At 40.7% G+C, this 23,253-nt stretch overlaps 2 protein-coding genes across 3 annotated transcripts in view; one reads left to right on the top strand and one right to left on the bottom strand.

Annotated features, from left to right (window-relative positions):
* The window catches only part of pih1d1 (PIH1 domain containing 1), a 506,577-nt gene that overhangs the window by 463,837 nt on the left and 19,487 nt on the right, over nt 1-23,253 (top strand). The gene's annotated exons all lie outside the window — the stretch shown is intronic.
* On the bottom strand, nt 347-23,237 carry aldh16a1 (aldehyde dehydrogenase 16 family member A1). Its single transcript, NM_001045624.1, is given in 17 exon segments — nt 347-1,353; nt 2,024-2,149; nt 2,342-2,527; nt 2,698-2,902; nt 3,637-3,804; nt 5,578-5,747; nt 7,163-7,268; nt 8,048-8,184; nt 10,056-10,154; nt 11,121-11,318; nt 11,978-12,130; nt 12,245-12,429; nt 12,997-13,074; nt 13,651-13,829; nt 16,269-16,395; nt 17,463-17,565; nt 23,102-23,237. Coding segments are annotated over 17 exon segments (2,490 nt in total). The 5' UTR covers nt 23,198-23,237; the 3' UTR covers nt 347-1,179.

Here is a 23,253-nt window from a genome sequence, read left to right as displayed (position 1 = left end):
TATCCCTTTAAGCACACAACATGCAAAAAAAACTGCCCAACTAGCAATACAACACAATGCACACTGTGCTGTGCTCAGACTATGGATGCCACATCCTGCTAGTAAAATTGCAATAATGGTTCCTTGTATTGGACTGTAATGAAGCAGAAGCAGTTGTGTAATAAACTTTCTATCAGTACTTCCAAAGGGAGTGCAAATCCCCTGAGGGAAATTCCGACTTCTACACGCTAAACAATGAACACACCAGTGCTCTGTCTAGCTCCGTGACACCACAGGCATTTACTGAACTACTTGTTGTAACTGTTACTCAATAGAAAAATGTAATAATAATAATAATACCACGTCATGAGCAATATATGAATTTATTGAAATGCAAGTGTCCCCATATTGTTACAGTTGATATATAGCACCACGGCCGCAGCAGTTTGAGGGTAATGTTCTGGTAGCCACCGCTGCAATACAGTACATTATTATTATTATTCTGATGTCCTGAGGGGCATTTAAAGGCACTGTGATTACTTAACAAGTAAAGTAATATTTGGCAGTTAAAGAGCCAACATACTGTTTATAAATATTGATAATGGTTCGTAGGTTTTTCCTGAAATGTAACGTATGAGGGTAAAACATAGGCAGAACTTTCCTTTGCATGTAGGCACACTGAATAAATGGCAGATGCCATATTGTTTGCTCTGTGGACCATACCATAAGAACAATGCACTAGAGGTGCTGTCATTGCAGTCTATGGAGAAAGCCTAAACCTGGCTGCAGCCCACCAATTGGACCTTCATGTCTCTTAGGGCCCCTGACCTTTCCCCCTGTATCTCCCCTGATGACAGCCCTGTATGTGCATGCAGAACTCTGCATATGTGTGTAATTCATTAAGTGCTAGGTAGATGTGTGTGAATGAGCAAAGGGACCCCTGCAAGTAACACTTTTCAAACTACTGTTAATTTAGGGCAATTCTTGCACCTTAGTGTACTTAACATGTCGCAACCAGTAATCTCAACCGTTGTACTGATGTAAGTGCAAGAAGCAAAAACAGATGTGAGACTGGTTAAGGCTTGTGTTTGAATACACACAATTTGCACATGAATTTAATGAGCCCCATCCTACACTGATCCCTTGTAATTACTAAATAAGATATAATCTTATAACTCGTAAAAGAGGCTTTCATCAGTGTTAATTGGCAAAGATTTCCCCCATGGGAATCCAGATATTTTTACACTGAGTAGCTTGGTACAGGAACTCTTCCCCTGCTCCCTGCTGCGCATCTTCCCAATCCCTCGCATGGCCGTAGTTCACCCACGTTCGCTTACAGTTCTCGGCTGAAGACCATTCAACAAATTTAGAACCCTGTAGGCAGGAAAAAAAAAAATAATGGTGTTTTTTTGTTATTCCTAAACAAAGAATAGCATTTGCCCCTTGTTAAAGAGATAGTGGTTAGACAGGCCAATGCTTATATAAGAAATGGGATTGATTTATTTTTCTTAAATCCAACATTTCTAAACTAAAAAAAAATCCCCATATAACTAGATATCACTATATAGATATGACTATATACATAATATTCCCTTTTTAATTGGAAAGAACAGGGGCAGATCCAGTCAGAGAAGGTATAAGTGAAATAAACTTTTGATTTTCATAGTCTACACCCAAAGGAAGCCATTTTTTCTGTTTTAGTTATTTAGCGTTTTGTTCAGCAGCTCTCCAGTTTTGTATTCCAGCAGCTATCTGGTTGCTACGGTCTTATTTACCCTAGCAATCAGACAGTGATTTGAATGTGAGGCTGGAATACAACAACCCCTTTTAAATGAATGGCAAACTTTTTTTTTAAAATGGCAGAGGATGATAAACACATATTAAAGCATGTAGCTGGCTTAGCAAGGCTGGCATGTCTGTGTCACGTTCACAAAAGTGTGGTGTGGTGTCTCATATATACTGCTGCTCAATATACACAATTCTGTTCATTTTCACACTGCCTGCGACTGGCGTGCCATTTATATACATAGTATATAATCCATACCTGCTCAGAGCCAAAGTACCACATGGCCTGGACATCTTGATGCTCCACCAAGTACTTGGCTAAGTGATCACGTCCTCCTGTGAGAAGGTTCACGACTCCTCCGGGAAGGTCTGATGTATCGAACACCTATAATATACAAACAAGAATATAAATAAAATATCATTATTCTACAAGCACTAGATCTGTAAATGCTGTCTGAAGCTCACTTGGCAAGGGTGGCATCATTAAGGCAATCTTTGACCCCCCTTAGTCTTACATTTGTTGCACCTAGGAACAATAAGCCTCCTCCTATCATTTCTGACCAATGGAAACAATTACCTGGTAGAAATCTAAGGCTGGCAGAGGGAACTTCTCGCTTGGTATCATGACCACCGCATTTCCACGAACAATAGCTGGAGCAAAGAGGCTGACGAAACTCAGAAGAGGATATTCATCTGGACAAGTAATGCCCACCACACCGACAGGTTCCCGAATCATAACAGTGGCCCCATACAGCAACGTTTCCTATAAACAGATACAATTATTCATGGTTAAACAGAGTTAAGGCTCATTCAAGTAGCAAGAAACCTTGAGCAAAACTCTATTGGATCTTGGCTTATTTATGGTTTTTTTGGTTTTGATACTGGTGGCAACCCTTCCATTCTTAGGCTTTCTAGTCTGACACTAGTTCTTACCTGAACAGTGCCTCCATATTTATCACAATATGCTCCCCAGTAGAACAACCTTTGGATGCTCAGATCTACTTCCTGCAAAGCCTTCTCCTTGGATTGCCCCGTCAGGGTGCTCAGTCTCTGCGCCACCTCATCTCTTCGCAGCTCAAGGTTTTCGGCCATGTAGTACACAATCTGTGCTCTGTTGTGTGCTGCCCTTTTCCCCCACCTAGAAATGCAAAGGTTCAGTCTCAAGAAATGTTGTCATTTCTGTCAATGGCCAATTTGACAAATCAAACCAATCAGCAATGTAAAAAGCTGTCCTGCCTTCAGCCTGCATCCTCCAAATCCCCCAATTCCCTGCACACATGATGTCAATAAGGAACATCACATTACAATGCATTATGGGTTATGTAGTTCCTGCATGCTGTCTGTAAACTGTGGAGACGTTGTTACAATTTGTAACATCAATGTTTTAGTCCCTCCTCCCCTGCCAGGATTAAAAATGATACAGAAAGAGAAGAACTGTTTTGCAACAGGATTTCAGCATATAAAAATGGTATTTATTCTTACTCTTTGAAGGAACAGATTACAGTGATAGGTATATTAAGGGTTTCTGTGTTACATGGGGTTGTTTAACATTTTGGTTTAGAAGCCTAAATTCTACTTTAAATTACAAAACATGCAGCTACTCAAGAAAACAGAGGATGATGGGAGTCTCATGGAGCCACTTCATGGACTAAAAAGTCAGAGCCCTGCCACTTGCCACAGACGGTAGCCCAAAGTATTGCATGAAATATCACATTGTGACTCCTTGATAAATGTGCTGCAGGTTAAAAGGAAAGGCTTATACTTTTCCTTTAATCTTCTGCCACTGAGGCAATAGTGGTTACTAAGTAAGGCTAAAATGAAATCCCTAGGCTCCCTAGCACCCCAGATGTAGCTCACTACCCCCATCTTTACCCTGGAGCAGCTTTGTGTGCAGCTTCCACTGCATTGCGGACATCTTTTCTGTTGCTATCAGAGACATAAGCTGCTACTGTCCCATCTGGTCCACAGATTGGCCGAGAGTACATTCCATCGGGGCGCTTCTGGGCTCCAGCATAATACAGCTTGTAGGTCCTGTCGACACTGAAAGGGAAAGCATAAAAATACATTCCTGACCAGCAATCACCCAGGCAAGCTGTACCGCACACGTGCCGATTGGTGAGTGTATAGTAGAGACTATTGTCAGGGCTGTGCTTTTAAGCACGTAAAGTACAACAAATAATATTATATAACGTTAGTACAGGATTTGTGACTTACACCTTAAAGCAGGGGTCCCCAACCTTTCTTACTCGTGAGTCACAGTCAAATGTAAAAAGACTTGGAGAGCAACACAAGCATCATAAAAGTTCATGTAGGAGCCAAAATAGGGCCAAGATTGGCTATTAGGGGCCTCTATGCACACTATCAGCTTATTTATTATTTATTTGGTAGGAAATCTTGTTTTTATTCAACCAAAACTTGCCCCCAAGTCAGGAATTCAAAAATAACTACCTGGTTTGGGGGCACTGAGCGCAACATCCAAGGGGTTGGGGGGGGCAACCTGTTACTCACGAGCTACTGGTTAGGGATCACTGCCTTAAAGGAACAGTAGCACCAAAAATGTATCAGAATAAGTCAAATATAATGTACTGTTACCCTGCAGTGGTAATAGTTTATATCAAAGGCATAGTTCACCTTTAAATTAACCTGAAGTATTATATAGAAAATGACATTCTGAGGCAATTTGCAATTGGTCATCATTTTTAATTTATGTTTTTTGCTTAGCAGCTATTGATTTTGGCATTTTAGCAGCTATCTGGTTGCTAGGGTTTTATTTTCTTTAGTAACTAGGCAGTGGTTTGAATGAGAGTCTAGAATATAAATAGTAGAGGGCCTGAATAGGTAGATAAGTAGAAAAGGTAAAAGTAACAATAAAATGTTACCCTCACAGACCAACAGTTATTTGGCTGCTAGGGTCAGGGGCCCCCATTTCAAAGCTGGAAAGAGGTAGAAGAGGAAAATAAATAACTTAACCATACTATATAAAATAAATAATGAAGACCAATTGCAAAGTTGCTAGGAAATAAACATACTAGAACATACTAAGTGTTACCTCAAAGGTGAACCACCAATTTAACAAAGCTGCTGTGTATCTATGGGGGCAGCCATTCAAATATAAATAGGGCTAAATGGCATAGGTTCCATAGCAGATAACAGAAAATCTCTGTAAAACACCATTGTATATTACAGGGCTTATCGGTTATGTAACCTGTGCCTTTTCTCCTTTGAATGGCTGCCCCCATGGGTACATGGCAGCTTATTTATATAAACTATAGTAGCCTTTCTGAGGCAAACACACTATTTTTACCCGTGCAGGGCAACAGTAAATTATATTTTAATTACTTTTAAACACTTTCATTTTTTGCATTATGGTTTCTTTAAACAACTGGGAACTGGTCAATTAGCTACAAATAAAGAGAAACTGAGCATACACTCTAAATATACTTTATATATACTCAGCAGCATACTTTGGCGTGTTGGCTTTGTGATTTTCACCTTTGTAATCTAAAAGACAGGAACATAAAGGCACAATCTGAAGATGCCAGATGTAGGACTGTAGATAGTTACAGGAATGCTGGTTGCCAAATAAAACAATGTAGAGGGCAAGTCCACTGCAGAAATCCCGGGAATGGTTTTTCCTTTCCTTCCTTCACAGTTGTGCTTCCCAGAAAGAGAAGACTTATGCTGACACTTTTGGAACCTTTTCTATCCCCATTCAAGAACAATACTTCTATCTTAGATATGTAGTTCAGTAAAAGCCCCTAGCTGGAATATCACATGGCTACAAAAACTACAATGTATAATATAAACATGTACCTGGGGATCTGGCTGTCCTGGAGTCGGATAACAGATGGCTGGATATCCTTCTGCCCTGGAATAGGGGGTAAGTCAGCCCCATATGAGGCAGCAAACGTTTTGTAGTTCACTTCGCCTGGGTTAGGTTGGGGCCTGCTCTCCCAAGATGGCCTCACATATTCATACAGTCCCTGGATAAAGCACAGGATAAAAGTCTTTGTATGGTAATTGACAGCAGTCAGCAATAGCCCACCCCTGATCACCTGTGCAACGTGGGGCCACAGGAAGAATAAAGGTAAAAGGAAGAAATCATTTAACTAAACAGGCATATGTAACAAGCTATTGAGAGTTGCCCAATATTAACTGCCCGCTAACCTACGCCTATTTAAAGGGGTTGTTTACCTTTAAATTAACTTTTAAGTATGATGCAGATTCAACATTGTAGAGACAATGTCTGAGACAATTTGCAATTTGTCTTCATTTTTTTTATTATTTGTGATTTTTGAAAGATTTAGATTTTGGTTCAGCAGCTCTCCAGTTTGGCATATCAGCAGCTATCTGGTTACTTGGGTCCAAATTACCCTAGCAACCAGGCAGTAGTTTAAATGAGAGACTGGAATATGAACAGGAGAGGGACTGAACAGGAAGATAAATAATAAAAACATAATAATAAAATTGTAGCCTCACAGAGCAATAGTGTATGGGCTGCTGGGGTCAGTGATACCCATTTGAAAGCTGGAAAGAAGAAGAAGGCAAATAGTTCAAACTATTAAAAAAAATGGAGACTAATTAGAAGGTTGCTAAGAATTGGCCATTCTTTAACTTACTATGAACAAATGTGAAACAATGTTTCCCACAAGCATGTTCAGCCTATGCTTTTCTAGAGGAAGTCTATGTCAAATAATAAGCCACAAATGATCTGATGAAAAATGACTGTTGGCTTCATTTTCCTATAAACCATAAGATGCTTTTTCTTTGCCCCACAGCTGTAAAGCTGTCCTGCTTGCTCTGCTGTGGAACGAGATCTCCCTCTGCTGGAATAAAAACGTGTGTGCAATAGATATGCACAGAGCTGACAGCCTGGTCACATCTCTTATCAAACACAATTATACAGAACTGTATTATCTATAAAAACTGACCTAAACTGTACTCATTTTTTTCACCATACGCCATCATGCTGGAATGAGCTGGGCATGCAAAGTCACTGACGCAAATTGGAATCGGGTTGTTATTACACTAGGGAAACCACGGACACATGCTCTGCCAATCTAAAGCTGACTGCCATATATAGGTAGGGAAGGCTGTGGAGAGGGCTCCATACATGGGCCAGTGAAATTCTGACTCTGGAGGGGCCTAGAGAGTAGCATCACTGGGTTCCCTGTTAGTTCCAGTTATTCCTGCTATTAGTCTGACAATCACAGTGTGTGTGCTGCAACTGTTATGTGTAGGGATTTCACTTATAAAGCATTCAGTATGTCAACTAATGCATGTACTACAGTGGTTTGCATCGTGTTTACTCCAACCCTCGGTAAGAAATCTATTTCTGGGGACCTGTTTGTTGTATTCATGATATGAATGTAGATTCATTTTTGAGAGAATATCTTACCTCCTTACCCCCATCACGGCCAAATCCACTTTCTTTATAACCGCCAAATCCAGCAGCTGCGTCAAACATGTTGTGTCCATTCACCCACACTGTGCCTGCCTTTATACTGAGAAAGAAGACAAAAGGGACAAATCACAAACAGTTCTATTAGCTGAAAGTGATAGTTGGATTTTGGTCTGCACTTGTATAAAACCATACCTATGGTACATGTTAGCAACGCCATCTTTGTATCTTGTAAATATAATTTTTTTTTACATTTGACTTATTTAAAGGTTAAAGTAAACCTTTAAAATAAGTGAATGAATGTTCATGTTGTTCTATGTTACAAATGCATAAATAAACACCTTTGAAAAAAAAAAAAAAAATAAGTGAATGTAAAATTAATGAGAGTGCTATTCTAAGCAATTTACATTTTTTTTAAGATTCCAAGATTTAAAGTAAAGGAAATATGTACTGTTAATATGAATGATTTTTTCCACAACAGTGCCACCTGCTGGTCAGTTTCTGACCATGATCCAGTCGAGTAAGTTGTCAGGAGAAAGAAAGAGGGCTGGGTCTGTGTTCTTCTGGTTAGAAAAGCCATGAGAGGTGTAAAATGTTTGTCCTAACCAGAAGAACATCAGCACAACCCTCTTTCTTCCTCGACTGGATTACGGTTGGAAACTGATCAGCAGGTGGCGCTAGTGTAATAACATTCATTCATATTTAAAGTATATATTTCCCTTCATACCCTCAATGAATGCTATTTGCAATAGTGCTTAGAATAGTATTCACTAATTTCAAACATTCACTTATTTCAAATCTTTAGTTTTCCAAGGGTTCTATACATGTTTTTAAAATAAGCCAGGCTCACTGAATATGAACATTTTAACACTTTGTTGTTACCTTATAGCAACCTCCAGTGCTAAGGGGAGGTTTTCTGTCCAGACACTTGCAGCCAGTCCATATGGAGTATTGTTCCCCAGGGCTATTGCTTCTTTTGCCGTGCGAAATGTCATTGCAACCAAGACTGGTCCAAAAATCTAGAAAAGGGGGGAAAATATAGATATGTTTATGTGCAGTGAAGCTTTTGTTAAAATTTGTGTTAATGCTTGCACTTTTCTATCTGTAGCACAGTTCTACAGTTAAGTGCTTTGGCTAAACAGCATTAAGAGTTTGGCACCTGTACTGAAGGTGGACAGGCCCAGACTGGCAATCTGTGGATTCAGGCAAATGCCAGAGGGGCTGCTGTAAGATGCCATAGACAGTCACTATTTAATGGGCTGGTGGGGGCTGTTTGGGTTTCTCTGTACTTGAAATGCCAGGGCCTATTTTGTATCCCAGTACAGGCCTGAAAGTGTATGCAATGTAATATGGAGTCCATCATATGTCTGATATTACTATGTCAGCTCAGACACAATGCCTTGAACACAGACCAATAGAACATAAAATTGCATAGAACTGAATAGACCTGTAAAACATGACGTGTATTTACAGGTTAATGTATATAATATTACAGAGAGTGGAATGCATCGCATTCATCTAATTGGATCATGGGGCCAAAAGTGGCACATCAACAGCACTATCAACAGGGCAGTTGTGCAGGAAGGAAAAGCAAATTAAATGCAGTTCAAGGAGTTATCATTTATGGGGGGTTAAAATCATAAATATTGGACTAGAAGGATAATGGAAGCTCAGATTTCCTGAGGCAGAGCTGACATGGAATGTGCTGAGAAGATAAAGTTATAGGATAAGTAAACAAGAACAGCAGGTGGCACTGTTGTTACAAAATATATTATGTTTGCAATTAATAAAAACTGAAATAGCTCTGAAACAAAAAAAAAAAAAAAAAAATAATGCATATAAATTGCAAGGTACCTATGAATAGTCCCTTTCATTTCTATATTAATAAATTAGTAAGCATCCAAATTTTAAAAAAAAAAAAAATCAGTTTTGTTCTCTAGTTTCCCTTTAAACTACAAACAAAAAGATTCCAAAAACTTCTGGCCAAGTACTGAAAAATTAAAAGGTGGGGGCAGAATAGTAAGTACCTTCCAGAGAGTTCAATGCCATAACTAAGTGATAATTGTACTGTCGGGGGATTGCCAATATCTTGGAATAGGTCAATGCCAACCACTTAAATAGCACTCCACTCTCATCAATTTTACATTCACTTGTTTTAAATGGTAATTTCTCCTTTAACAAAATATTACTAGGTGTGAATGCAAGTGAACCTACACAAGCATTTATAAAGAATAAATAAACGCTCTTTCTGCACAACCCTAAAACCACTGCTGCTTTGAATTTCAGCTTTCTGCCTGATTTTTGAAATATCACAGGCATCTCCATTGACAGACTCCAATCCTGCATCGGCTTATTTTTCCCTGAAACTAGTTTGATCTACATTGCAGTCAGGGCTTTGAATAAGTAGATTAAAATGACAGTTCTGTCTATAAATCTCTCAAGCTCACAGCTATATTAACAATAAACTCCAAACAACCTGTGCCCACATCTCACATGCTGTTAAGAACATATATTTATATCCTTTCTGCACACGTTTCTTTATCATCCCTTATATCTGACTTAGTAATGCCCTGTAAGTTGGTATGAATCTGTGATTCTATCAGCAGAACGCTATAGAATCAGTAATAAGAGCAGTAAGCTGGCCTATATTTGTGAAGTATAATACACAAACCAGGAGATGACCCTGATTGTACAGGCTGCTATAAATTTTCTGGGACAGGCTGTTATCAGGCCCGGACTGGCAATCTGTGGATTCAGGCAAATGCCAGAGGGGCTGCTGTAAGATGCCATAGACAGTCACTATTTATTGGGCTGGTGGGGACAGATTGGGCCCCTGTGTACTCATAATGCCAGGGCCTATTTTGACTCCTAGTCCAGACATGGCTGTTACCTCTTCTCTCACACAGCGCGATGTGGTGTTCACTCCAGTGATTAAGGTGGGCGGGTAGAACAATCCTTTCTTGGGAATGGGACCGGGTGATTGGAAAACCTGGATGAAAATAATATGGTAAAAAAAATTATTTTTAATAAAAGGACGAGTAGAGAATCAACTTTTGTTTTTATTTCCCTTGTCCCACTGACAGAAAACAAAATGGTAAGGTGAATGTGCAAAGTTCTTCTCTCTGCAAAAAAACTTAAAAAGCCAAATTCTGATTGTTACTTTGGAATTTTGGCTCTTCTAGTGCAGAGAGTGCTATTAGCAATGCGCCACACCCTCGACCCACTCAAGTTTAAAAACTCGGATCAGGGGGCAACATCAGCGTGCCCACATCAGGGTGGCAGTGAGCCCTGAGATGCCCATGTTGCTGGCTTTACGAATGCAATCCTTTTTGGTGCATCCAAACCTAGAGAGTGATTACCACTCTCACTGACTGATTTGAAGTCCCTCTGCTTTCCAAATAATCTGTGCACCGCCCAGAATCCATCCTTTTAATACAGAAAAAGGTGAGGGATAGTGAATAACTCTGTGCGACTAAGAAGGGTTTGGGAAATAGTTGCTATGAGACAGAGACTATCATGGCTTCCTTTAAATCTGTGGATTAATATATTCTTTCAGATGTTTATGCACATTTTTACATAATCCCACCTGAATGAGCTTTAAGAATATAACATATTCACAGAGTAAAACATTGTACTACAGATATGAAAATAGTGCTGCTTTCTGGTCATTGACTTGTGATTTTACAATGGTAATACAACAGGCAATTTGGCTGCAGCGGGGAACACACAGTTAGTGGGAGAAAGTACAATAATGAAACATTCAATGCATTAAAAGTTACAGAGGACAATAAAATAACATTTATCACAACCTGTCAGGTGTTTACATAAGTCGGACCTCCTTCCAGATTGTTACAACAGGACCAGTTTATTGTTCTGCCATAACAATATTTGCTGAAATGTGACACTGTGAAGATGGCATACATTATTCTAGGCATGTTATATCATTTGTTCTTACATCGGCTCCCTCTGCTCGGGCTTCTTCCACAAACTCTTCAATTGTTTTTTTCTGTGTTTCATCCACAAGGGCTCCCACATCTATGGCTTTATCTAGGCTGTCTCCCAGCCTCAAATGTGACATCCTCTGCTTCAGTCGGCGAATTAAATCTTCAGCGATTGATTCTTGCATAAGAAGCCGAGACCCGGCGCTGCAAACCTGATGCAAAGCAGTCAGTTAGTGATTTCTCCTTATTACTTTATACAGATTAATTAGCAAGGATGGAAAAGGATGAAAATGCTGTACTAGGGATATAGATCAGCTGACCTTTCTGCTTCAGGCAGTATATGTATATATTTGTTTCACACTGCCACTTTCCACTTAATTTTTCTTTATCAAAATACTATACTAGCTGCAAGTTTTTTTTACTTTGTTACCTAATAAAGGGGAACAAAGTAAAGCAATAAAAATTTGCTCATAGTATTTTCTACATCTCTCAGTGTTCCCCAACCAGAGGCTCACAAGCAACATGTCACCAACCCCTTGGATGTTGCTCCCAGTGGGCGCAAAGCAGGTGCTTATTTTTGAATTCCTGGCTGGGAGGCAACGTTTGGTTGCATAAAAACCATGGGGTGTTGCCAAACAGAGCCTTTAGGCTGCCAGTCCACAGCCCTTATATTGCACCCCCAGTAATTTGTTTCAAGCTTGTGTTCCTTTACAACTCCTTTTACATTTGAATGTGGGTCACAGGTAAAAAAGGTTGGGGACCCCCAATCTAACTAATGACTGTTCAAGTGTCAAATAATATACGCCTGACATCTTAGAGTAGAATATATGATAACTTATGCCTATGCTATACTATTTATAGTCCTACCAACCTGGCCTTGATTGAACCAGATGGCATCCACAATCCCTTCTACAGCACTATCCAGATCAGATGTGTCGAATACAATGAATGGCGACTTCCCACCAAGCTCCAGAGATAATTTCTTCCCAGTGCCAGCTGTTGCTTTACGTAGAGTGCGTCCAACCTGCAATGACAAGGTCCATACAAATGAAAGCAGCTTAAATTATTCTACAGGAGCCAAGTGGACAAGTATTCAGCAGTATAGTTACTTCCTAAACATATATGTACTTTATGTTACCTCAGTAGAACCAGTAAATGCTACTTTGTCCACATCAGGATGGTCAGCCAATTTCCCACCAAAGGCTCCATTGCCCGTGACCACATTGAAAACTCCTGGTGGAAGTCCTGCCTCAGCGCAGATCTCTGCTAGTAGCAGTGCTGTTAGCCGTGTGTAGGTAGCTGGTTTAAGCACTACGGTGTTGCCTGCAGTATAACAAATTAAAAAGTTTCCATGAATTAGAGTCAATCAGAGTGGGAATAATTCAAGAAAAAATACCATAAACGGAGAGTTTGTAACAAACGATAAAAGGGGTCATTTATGACAGTCCAGGGAAAATAGCAATTGTACTCATTCAGGCAGCTTCTTCCCCCTAGTCTGGCTGTGGTCTGAAGCTCACAGCAGATAAAGAAAATCCTGTGTGAGGTGCAGACAGTAGCATCAGGGGGTGCTTGACAGCCCTATCCTTATTAGCCACAGGACAGGGCATACAGATTTCCTCATTCGGCCTGCCTGACCGATATTGGCCAGATGTTTATTGGCTCGTCGATGCAGTCCTCACCCAGGTGGTCTGCATCCTGTCAATGTGATCTGATTGTTTAGACCGAGAACCAAGCAATTGGATCAATCCAATACTGAACACCTCATGGCATCATGGCATGACAGAGCCGCTTGTTTGGAGATCTTATCAAATGAGTGAATCATCACATGTATGGCGACCTTAAGTCCATAAGCAGGGTAAGGTCTATTTAGAGATTAAACTGTGCACTTACCCATGGCAAGAGCAGGGCAAATCTTCCAGGTGAGTAACATGAGTGGAAAGTTCCAGGGAACAATAGCAGCAATAACACCTAAAGATAAAAACAAAGAATAGGGTGGCTTGTTTATTCAACACCTACAGGTTATGTCACATTAGACTATTTTACGCCAGGGAAGAAAACGACAATCCACTACCTTCCACTCCAAAAGGTACAGCATATGCCTGTATAAATTTGTTTCCGAGATGAAATCTACCCTGTGTGCGCAATGACAGTAGGATGCCATGCCTGCCAGTACACATTTCTGTGTGGGCATAAGGGATCGGGTTTCTTCCCCCCAACTTAAATATATGCTGTCAGAGAAAATACCCTAGAAAATGACATAGTAAAAATTCATACATAAAGGCCTTGGGTATCAGTCAATCAGACAGGACTAAAAAATTTGATTTGGCACCTTTGAAGGTGCTTGAACATCATAACATTAATGCTGAATCGTCAGTTAGGGGTAACAAATTCCTATGTTTTTACCTGAATATCTGACCATTCAGCTCTGACTGAGTAGAGTGGATAAACAATTTTTCCTACGACCAGTGGTTGTGGGAAAGATCGTAACTGTAGAGTGTATGGCCATCTTCAGCAGGCAAGATTTCACACTTTTTTTACACTTACCAAGGGGCTTCCACCCATTCATTTCTGTGTCCCTGAGTTGTGCCCAGCCAGCATGATGATAGAAATGGCGAACCACAAGGGGAACATCACAGTCCCGAGCCTCACGGATTGGCTTCCCATTGTCCATACTCTCAATCACACTTAGTAATCGCTGGTGTTTCTGTACAGTGCGGGCAATGCTGGGGAGGAAATAAAACGGATTTATGTTCAATATTGCATTACCTGCGACTGATCTTAGTGTCTTAATGTTAATGAAGAAATAAACATGAACAAAAAATCAGGCTAGGAATGCATTATGTTTAGGGATTCTGCAGCAACCCAAGGGCAGAGGCAGGGAAGATCTGTGCCCCCAAAGATGCCCCAGTAGCCCCCCACCCCATCATCTTTTCTGCTGTCACTTACCTGAGCTTAGGGACCCACTCACAATGCACTGTATATATAGAATATGAAATTCGTAACACAAGGCTAATACGTAATTTAGATTCACATCTTCCATCAGAATGGAGTAATAAGCATTCCAAGTCAGATGTAAGCACACGTTCTGCTAATGTGCTGATTAATTTTTTATGCCCAATATTCTTCAGGGCTGGATTTATTCTCAAGGCGCTCAGAGGCCGTCAGTCTCCAGGGCATCCTTTGATCTTACACCCAAAGCATAGGTGCCACAAAGCAAGGCCTACAAAGTATAGCTTTTTAGCAGCAGCCCACAGCATAAAACTGGGAGTTGTGCTGGACAACTTTGAAGGCCTGGGTCATTACTTTGTAAAAGGCTGCTAAACCTTAAGACTGGTGCAGTAAATATATATATATATAATATTGATATGTAGCAAAATTAATTTCTAGACTTAGTTTCCTGTTAAATGGAAACTCTAATTCCCATTAGAGGTCCAATAACTTGTTATCTGCCTGCAACAAGGGGAGGCAAACATACACAAAAAAAAAACTTTACAGGTCTCAAAAGGTATCGGAGCTGAATTCTAGAAACAGTGGCAATGCATCGGACAAATACAGATGCTGCTGTCAAGTGAGTATGTGCTTTCCTACCCTTTTATTGGCTCCACTGGGATCACCTGACTTTTGCTGGGAAGGGTGGGAGCTACAAAATGGAGCTGGCCACTGCTCCTGTATAAACTATAGCAAAAAAAAGGAAGTTGTGCTCACCACCAAATTTTAAACCACTGTAGTTTGTTGGGAAACTTTAAAGCTGTCTCTTTCCTACACTGCCATTGATTTTCTTATGCTGCTCTCTAGTGGATAAAAAATTATTTTATCCTTGGCCTATAAACTGAACGTTCATGAATGAATTACCCAAGATTGGTATTACTTAGCCTTTATAGGATGGTCTCAAAATGAAGGCAGGAGCCATCTTGAGCCTCATGATGTACCCCCTTTAATTACAGATAATAAACTAAATATGTGGTACAGGTATTGGATCCCTCCCATTGACTTCATTTTAATAAAATCTTAAAAAAAAGATTTTTTTTTCTTAGATTTAAAGTATGGTGATCCAAATTACAAAAAGAGTTATCTGGAAAACCCCATGTTCTGTTCAAAAACAGGTCTCATACCTGAATGAAATTTTGAGATTAAAGTGGATCAACCTGAAACTCTAGCACACACCATGAGTGGATACAGACATGTTTCCAACCTTGGCATAAACAACAGCCAGTTTATTGTTGTTGTTTACAACTGTATTGCTTCTGCAGTGGGCTTAATTAACACTGGTTGCCCCCAAGGAAATACTTTGCAACACAGTAAGTTACGTTGAAAAAAAGACACACGTCCTTCCTGACTCCAAGATGGCAATTGGACCGGTCCCTGGATCACTTGTATTAGAGCTATTTTCAATAGCCCTGGAAGTATGTGTCAGTTAATGATTTCCCTGGTGTAAAAAACTCATTAGTCAGCAATTTGGCATATTAAACTGAAAAACAGCACGACTGACCTGCTAGTTGCAGTCAAAAAATATGAGGCCAAAGAATGGCCTAAAGAGTGCAAGTTAACAGGCACATATACCTACTTTCATAACTTAATGTAGAATTGCTCAGATATCATCGTGTAACAGGAATTCCCTTGCTGTTTTCTCTAGGCAAGGGCTGGACAGAACGTCAAAAGCTTATTTACTGACGCAAGGAACGTCCCCTAGCAATCGTGAAAAGACTACTAAAAGAACATAACTTCTGGCTTAATTAATTTGCCACTGGCTTTAACAAGCCAGTTAGACTGCTAAAACAAAGGCTGATCCCCCTGTTACCTCAAAAGTCAAATCAGCAGACAAACAGCAACACAGTTAACACATGTAGTGGCCCAAACTGATCAGTATAAGGCCAGACATGGTGTAATGGAAGTTGCCTGAATGACTGATCACTCTGGGAGCTGTGACTGACAACTTAAACCCACCAACCTGATCATCATCTTAACAGCTTCGCAAAATGTTTCATAGGAACCTGCTAAATTCCAAGGTGATTCTGTTCAGAAGTTGTCTCAGATGTTGCGCTAGTTTGCTTGCTCCAATTGCCAAATGTTATCTGCCTAGGGGCCAGCTCTACATTAACACATTAGACTGCCATTTCTCAGCTTTTTCTGAGCTGGGGGAGAGACAAAAAGTCCTGTCTGACCTGTACAGGTAGCGGGCTCGGACATGGCAAGGAAGCTTGCTCCAGGACTCAAAGGCTTTCCGTGCAGCTTTAACTGCAGTCTCCACATCCTCCTCCTCTCCTTGGACTGTGCTGGCCAGAGCTTCTCCTAAAATATAGAGAAATGTGATTCTTAAGTCTAGTCTTAAAGTCATGTCCTAATTTACTGTCCTAATTTCCCACATCGCATTCCATATTTTGGAATCGCACTGACACTTTACTTCTATACCCATATCCTTATCCATATAAATATTATAATATATACCTTATAGGATAAGTAAACCTTTAAAATAAGTGAATGTAAAATTGATGACAGTGCTATTCTAAGCAGTTTTGCAACTTACTGTACTGTTAATATGAATTAATTTTGTTATAACAGCGCCACCTGCTGGTCAGTTTCAAACCTGCGATCCAGTCAAGAAAGTTGTCAAAGGTGAAAGTAAAGCTGGCCATACACGTGGCGATCTGACGATGGTCGCACAAAACATCGTCAGATGTGCCACACACCATTCAGGGCTGAATCGGCAGGTAAGGAGGTAGAAACAATAGGATTTCTACCTCCTTCTGCCGATTCAGCGCTGAAGGGAGATTTTGGTCAGACGCCTTCTATGGCGCCTGATCAAAATTTTCAAACTGGTCCGATCGGCGAGTCAGCCGATATCAGCAGCTTCCTGCGATATCGGTCGACTCGCCGACATACCGTACACGCACCGAATATCGTACGAAACGAGGTTTCGTACAATATTATCGGTGCGTGTATGGCAACCTTAAGAGGCCTGTTGTGATGTTTCCCTGTTTAGGGATGTTATTTCTAAACAGAGGAACATTAGACTGGCCCTCTTTCTTTCTCCTGACAACTTCCTCAACTGGATCACAGTTGGAAACTGACCAGCAGGTGGCGCTGCTGTAACAGAATTCATTCGTATTAACAGTACATATTTCCCTCATGTATCTTAAAAAATCAATGTAATTGCAAAAGTCTTTAGAATAGCACTCTCATTGATTTTATATTCATTTATTTAAAGGTTTACTTATCCTTTGTGTATAAAATGAATCTGCCCTTCTGAGTTCATAAGTTCTAAAGATATCATTGAGAACAAAATGACATGAGTGTTCTGCAAAACACTTCTTTCTGCAAAGAAAGAAAACAGCATCTGTGAGCCCACATAAAATTACCTGTAGCTGGGTTCTTGGTGGTATATGTCTTCCGGCCTTCGGGCTTTAACCATTTGCCATCAATAAAATGTCCAAAGCTGCGCTGATGGGAATCAAGCCAAGCCTAGAGGGAAGCAAAAGGGTCAAAGAATATTCAAGTGGCAAAATGCATCCAGGCATCAAGCAATGACATAAATTAAAGATATAGGGGAGGTTTTTAAATTAATGAAACAAGACAGTGGCAGGGGTGGGGGGGTTCTTTTTTTTAAATAGTGAGACGCTACACCTTATGTTTTTTGCTGTTGTACCACCACAGATAGTGCTCCAGGAAAGGGCCATGTTGGACCCTATGTTGGTTAAGTAGGTTTACTTCTCCTTTAAACACAATAAACAGAAGATACTTTGGCAGCTGCCATTGTAGTAGGGGAAAAAATCCTTTGGTGAGCACTAAGAAGTCTCAATTATAAATACTCTTCTGTCACAGGAAACTAAAGTACATGGGAGAGAAAACAATATCTGCATCAGTACTAAATACAGGTATAGGACCTGCTATCCAGAATGCACAGGACCAAGGGTATTCCGGATAAGGGTTTTTTCCGTAATTTGGATCTCCATACCTTAAGTCTACTAAAAAACAATAAAACATTAATTAAACCCAATAGGACTGGTCTGCCCCCAATAAGGGGTAATTATATCTTAGTTGGGATCAAGTACAGGTACTGTTTTATTATTACAGAGAAAAAGGAAATCAGTTTTAAAATTCTAAATTATTTGATTAAATTGGAGTCTATGGGAGACAGGCTTTCTGTAATTCGGAGCTTTCTGGATAATGGGTTTCCAGATAAGGGGTCCCATACCTGTATGTTGTACTCTCTAACTTCAAGGATGTATGTAAAGAAAACAATACCTTTATTAGAATATAAATTATAATTATATATATATATACACAGTGGTGTGAAAAACTATTTGCCCCCTTCCTGATTTCTTATTCTTTTGCATGTTTGTCACACTTAAATGTTTCTGATCATCAAACACATTTAACTATTAGTCAAAGATAACACAAGTAAACACAAAATGCAGTTTTTAAATGAGGGTTATTATTATTTAGGGAGAAAAAAAATCCAAACCTACATGGCCCTGTGTGAAAAAGTAATTGCCCCCTGAACCTAATAACTGGTTGGGCCACCCTTAGCAGCAATAACTGCAATCAAGCATTTGCGATAACTTCAACGAGTCTTTTACAGCGCTCTGGAGGAATTTTGGCCCACTCATCTTTGCAGAATTGTTGTAATTCAGCTTTATTTGAGGGTTTTCTAGCATAAACCCCCTTTTTAAGGTCATGCCACAACATCTCAATAGGATTCAGGTCAGGACTTTGACTAGGCCACTCCAGTCTTCATTTTGTTTTTCTTCAGCCATTCAGAGGTGGATTTGCTGGTGTGTTTTGGGTCATTGTCCTGCTGCAGCACCCAAGATCGCTTCAGCTTGAGTTGACGAACAGATGGCCGGACATTCTCCTTCAGGATTTTTTGGTAGACAGTAGAATTCATGGTTCCATCTATCACAGCAAGCCTTCCAGGTCCTGAAGCAGCAAAACAACCCCAGACCATCACACTACCACCACCATATTTTACTGTTGGTATGATGTTCTTTTTCTGAAATGCTGTGTTACTTTTATGCCAGATGTAACGGGACATGCACCTTCCAAAAAGTTCAACTTTTGTCTTGTCGGTCCACAAGGTATTTTCCCAAAAGTCTTGGCAATCATTGAGATGTTTTTTAGCAAAATTGAGACGAGCCTTAATGTTCTTTTTGCTTAAAAGTGGTTTGCACCTTGGAAATCTGCCATGCAGGCCGTTTTTGCCCAGTCTCTTTCTTATGGTGGAGTCGTGAACACTGACCTTAATTGAGGCAAGTGAGGCCTGCAGTTCTTTAGATGTTGTCCTGGGGTCTTTTGTGGCCTCTCGGATGAGTTGTCTCTGCGCTCTTGGGGTAATTTTGGTCGGCCGGCCACTCCTGGGAAGGTTCACCACTGTTCCATGTTTTTGCCATTTGTGGACAATGGCTCTCACTGTGGTTCGCTGGAGTCTCAAAGCTTTAGAAATGGCTTTATAACCTTTACCAGACTGATAAATCTCAATTACTTTTGTTCTCATTTGTTCCTGAATTTCTTTGGATCTTGGCATGATGTCTAGCTTTTGAGGGGCTTTTGGTCTACTTCTCTGTGTCAGGTAGCTCCTATTTAGGCTGATGCCACACGTGGCGTTTTTACGCTGCGTATTTTCGAATTCTCTCGGCGGCTGAAAAACGCCTGATATCATCATCCATAGAAATAGCTTGAAAAGACGCGCAGCAAACCACACAAAGCAGAAATACGCTAGAAAACGCCTAAGCACGGATTTTTCAAGCGTTGGCTGAAATACGCCAGTACTTGCAAAGCAAGCTATTCCTATGGATACGCAAAGGCAGCTGCCAGACCTAGCGGAAATACGCAGCGTTTTTTGCTATTTCACACTATTAGCACCATGGCAACGGGATTTGCTTACGTCACCAGTACTAGGCTGAAAAACGCCATGTGTGGCTTGTGCGGCGTTTTTAGGCTGAGAAAAAACGCAGCGTAAAAACGCCACGTGTGGCATCAGCCTTAAGTGATTTCTTGATTGAAACAGGTGTGGCAGTAATCAGGCCTGGGGGTGACTACAGAAATTGAACTCAGGTGTGATAAACCACAGTTAAGTTATTTTTTAACAAGGGGGGCAATCACTTTTTCACACAGGGCCATGTAGATTTGGAGTTTTTTTTCTCCCTTAATAACGTAAACCTTCATTTAAAAACTGCATTTTGTGTTCAATTATGTTATCTTTGACTAATAGTTAACGGTTTTTGATGAGCAGAAACATTTAAGTGTGACAAACATGCAAAAGAATAAGAAATCAGGAAGGGGGCAAATAGTTTTTCACACCACTGTATATATAAAACAAATACTCATATAATAGCAACCTATGTCCATATATAAGGAGATAATGGAAGTTATCTATTGTATGGACCTTGACCAAAGTAAATGATTATTTGTTAGTTATTTGAGTCTGCATTTCCAGTTAGGTACAAAGGTAGCCATGCTTTTCGGCCATGGGACTCTCAGGTTAATCTAGGGTGCCCTGCCAGCTCCTCCCTCCTGCCATCCCCAACAGCCCTCGCCCACCTATAGTTGACAGGATATTTCTGTCTTAAACTGGTATAGGACCTGTTACCCAGAATACTTTCAACCTGGGGTTTCCTGGATAAATGTAAATTATCTGATTAAAATGGAGCCTATGTGAGATGGAGATGGGTGATGGAAAAAACTTGCGGTATCCACGGGGAGGGTGGTAGGGACCACTCCTGCACCTTAGCCGGGCACCCAGACGGGTTATCTGCAGACTGCCCACACTCTCAGAAAAACAGGGACTTTCTGCCCGAAACCCAACTGCTTTGCAGGTATTCTGTGGGTACCTGACCCCATGAAGTACTCTCATCTGTATTCCATAAATTATGAAGGAAAAACATTATAGTATTTACACCAAAAGTAGGTTATATTGTTATTATCCTCTCTTTTTAGAGCCTCTTCTATGCATTTTGACATCCAAACACTTATTAGTTAGAAAAGGTAACTCCTGGCAAGCCTGCTGTGGGAATCCCTTTAACAAATACAGCACATATCCATACAAACATGGAAGGTACCTTTGCACTGTACTATTGACTTTACTAACAAGCAGTCCGTACTGTACAGCAAACAAAGGGAAGGTCACTCTGTCTCTTACCCAAGCACAGGGGGCGAGTTTTCCAGGAACTGTATATCTGGGTTACTGCAAAGAGGTGGCAATGAGAATATCCTTCCCAAAAAAGCTATTTAATCGGGTCACTATCTAAATCTAAACTATCAGCTGCGGATATATATATATAATCTAACATAGAAATACAAAAAGTAGACTCCAGAATGTATAAGAAATAATGGATCCAAATTCTGAGATAGGCCTCCCAGTAATCACTGCCCCAGGCAGGAGTTAGCTCATAACAATACAAAACAAATAGTACGGGCATAAATCACAGCACTGTGTAGCAATTAGTACTGACAGTAATCACTGGGAACTAAATAGCATCAATTCATTTGGTGGTTTTTAACAGTGGAAATATCTAGAGCTCTGGGCAGTAGTTAGAACTGACAGTAATGACTGCACTATGCAGTAGTCAGTAATAAAAGTAGTCCCAGAAAGTCAGTAGATAGTAATGGGCATAATCACTACACTGGGCACTAATTAAAAACAGCACTGGTCAGTACCACTGGTAATCACTATGGGCAGTACTGCCAGTAATCACTGCACTGGGCAGTAGTTAGTACCACTAGTAATTACAGCACTGGGCAGTAATTATTAGTAATTAGTACCACTAATAATGAATGCACTGGTCAGTACCATTGGTAATCACTTTTGGCAGTACTCACTAGACTGGGCAGTACCACTAGTACTCACTAGACTGGGCAGTACCACTAGTACTCACTAGACTGGGCAGTACCACTAGTACTCACTAGACTGGGCAGTACCACTAGTACTCACTAGACAGGCAGTACCACTAGTACTCACTAGACTGGGCAGTACCACTAGTACTCACTAGACTGGGCAGTACCACTAGTACTCACTAGACTGGGCAGTACCACTAGTACTCACTAGACTGGGCAGTACCACTAGTACTCACTAGACTGGGCAGTACCACTAGTACTCACTAGACTGGGCAGTACCACTAGTACTCACTAGACTGGGCAGTACCACTAGTACTCACTAGACTGGGCAGTACCACTAGTACTCACTAGACTGGGCAGTACCACTAGTACTCACTAGACTGGGCAGTACCACTAGTACTCACTAGACTGGGCAGTACCACTAGTACTCACTAGACTGGGCAGTACCACTAGTACTCACTAGACTGGGCAGTACCACTAGTAATCACTGGGTAATAGATAACAGTCATCCTTTGCTCAGATGTTTAGCCCTAATAACTATAATGCCAGAAGCAGTGCTGCAGTAAGTTATAGTTCAGCTGAAACTGCTCACTCACTGTCCGTGGCTGACCTTGCCTGAATGGTACACAGAGAAACATACATATTAAAGTGATACTGACACCAGAAATCAAACCTTTTATAACATTGTCATAACATTGCCTTTGCATGCTATTTATAATTTTGCCATAAAAGTATTTGTCCAAGCTTTTACATTCCCTATCTGATCCTCCATGTTCCTCTATAAGGGGGCTGCCATATTTGTCCAGCAGGGGGCCGTTAGCATTAGAAGCTGTAACTGTCAGGCTGAGAAGGGACAGTCAGGCTGGCAAAACAGTCAGGTTTTGGGATTTCAAGTAACAATTACTTACAAAAGCAAACCTATCAGCAAAAAATGATCAACATGACCTATAGGCAACTTTTTATGTAGATTCATATTTTAAAAAGTTGTTTTTTCGTGTCAGTATCACTTTAAGATAGTAAAGAAGTGGGCAGCCATAGTATCCTCATAGCAATACCACGTAGCATTCCTGGGAGGGCAAGTTGAGAGAGTGAGTGGGAGCTGTAATGCCCATATGGGAGCTCACTCAGCGCTTCCCCAGGAGAGACACAGACAGCAGGCTCTCACCTGAGCTATATTGGCAGCCTCCGGGGCCGGCCCGTACTCCATGCTCAGGAAAATGTCCTTAACCGAGAGTTTCTCCGCTCCAGTGGAGGCAGCCATAGCTAAACGCGGAACTTTACCCCACTTGCTGACAGGGGATAGTGACAGGCAGGCAG

The sequence above is a fragment of the Xenopus tropicalis genome, chromosome 7, assembly GCF_000004195.4.
Source record: "Xenopus tropicalis strain Nigerian chromosome 7, UCB_Xtro_10.0, whole genome shotgun sequence".
Taxonomy (NCBI): domain Eukaryota; kingdom Metazoa; phylum Chordata; class Amphibia; order Anura; family Pipidae; genus Xenopus; species Xenopus tropicalis.
The sequence above is the reverse complement of the archived record's forward strand: the minus strand, read 5'-3'. Positions and strand labels throughout refer to the sequence as shown.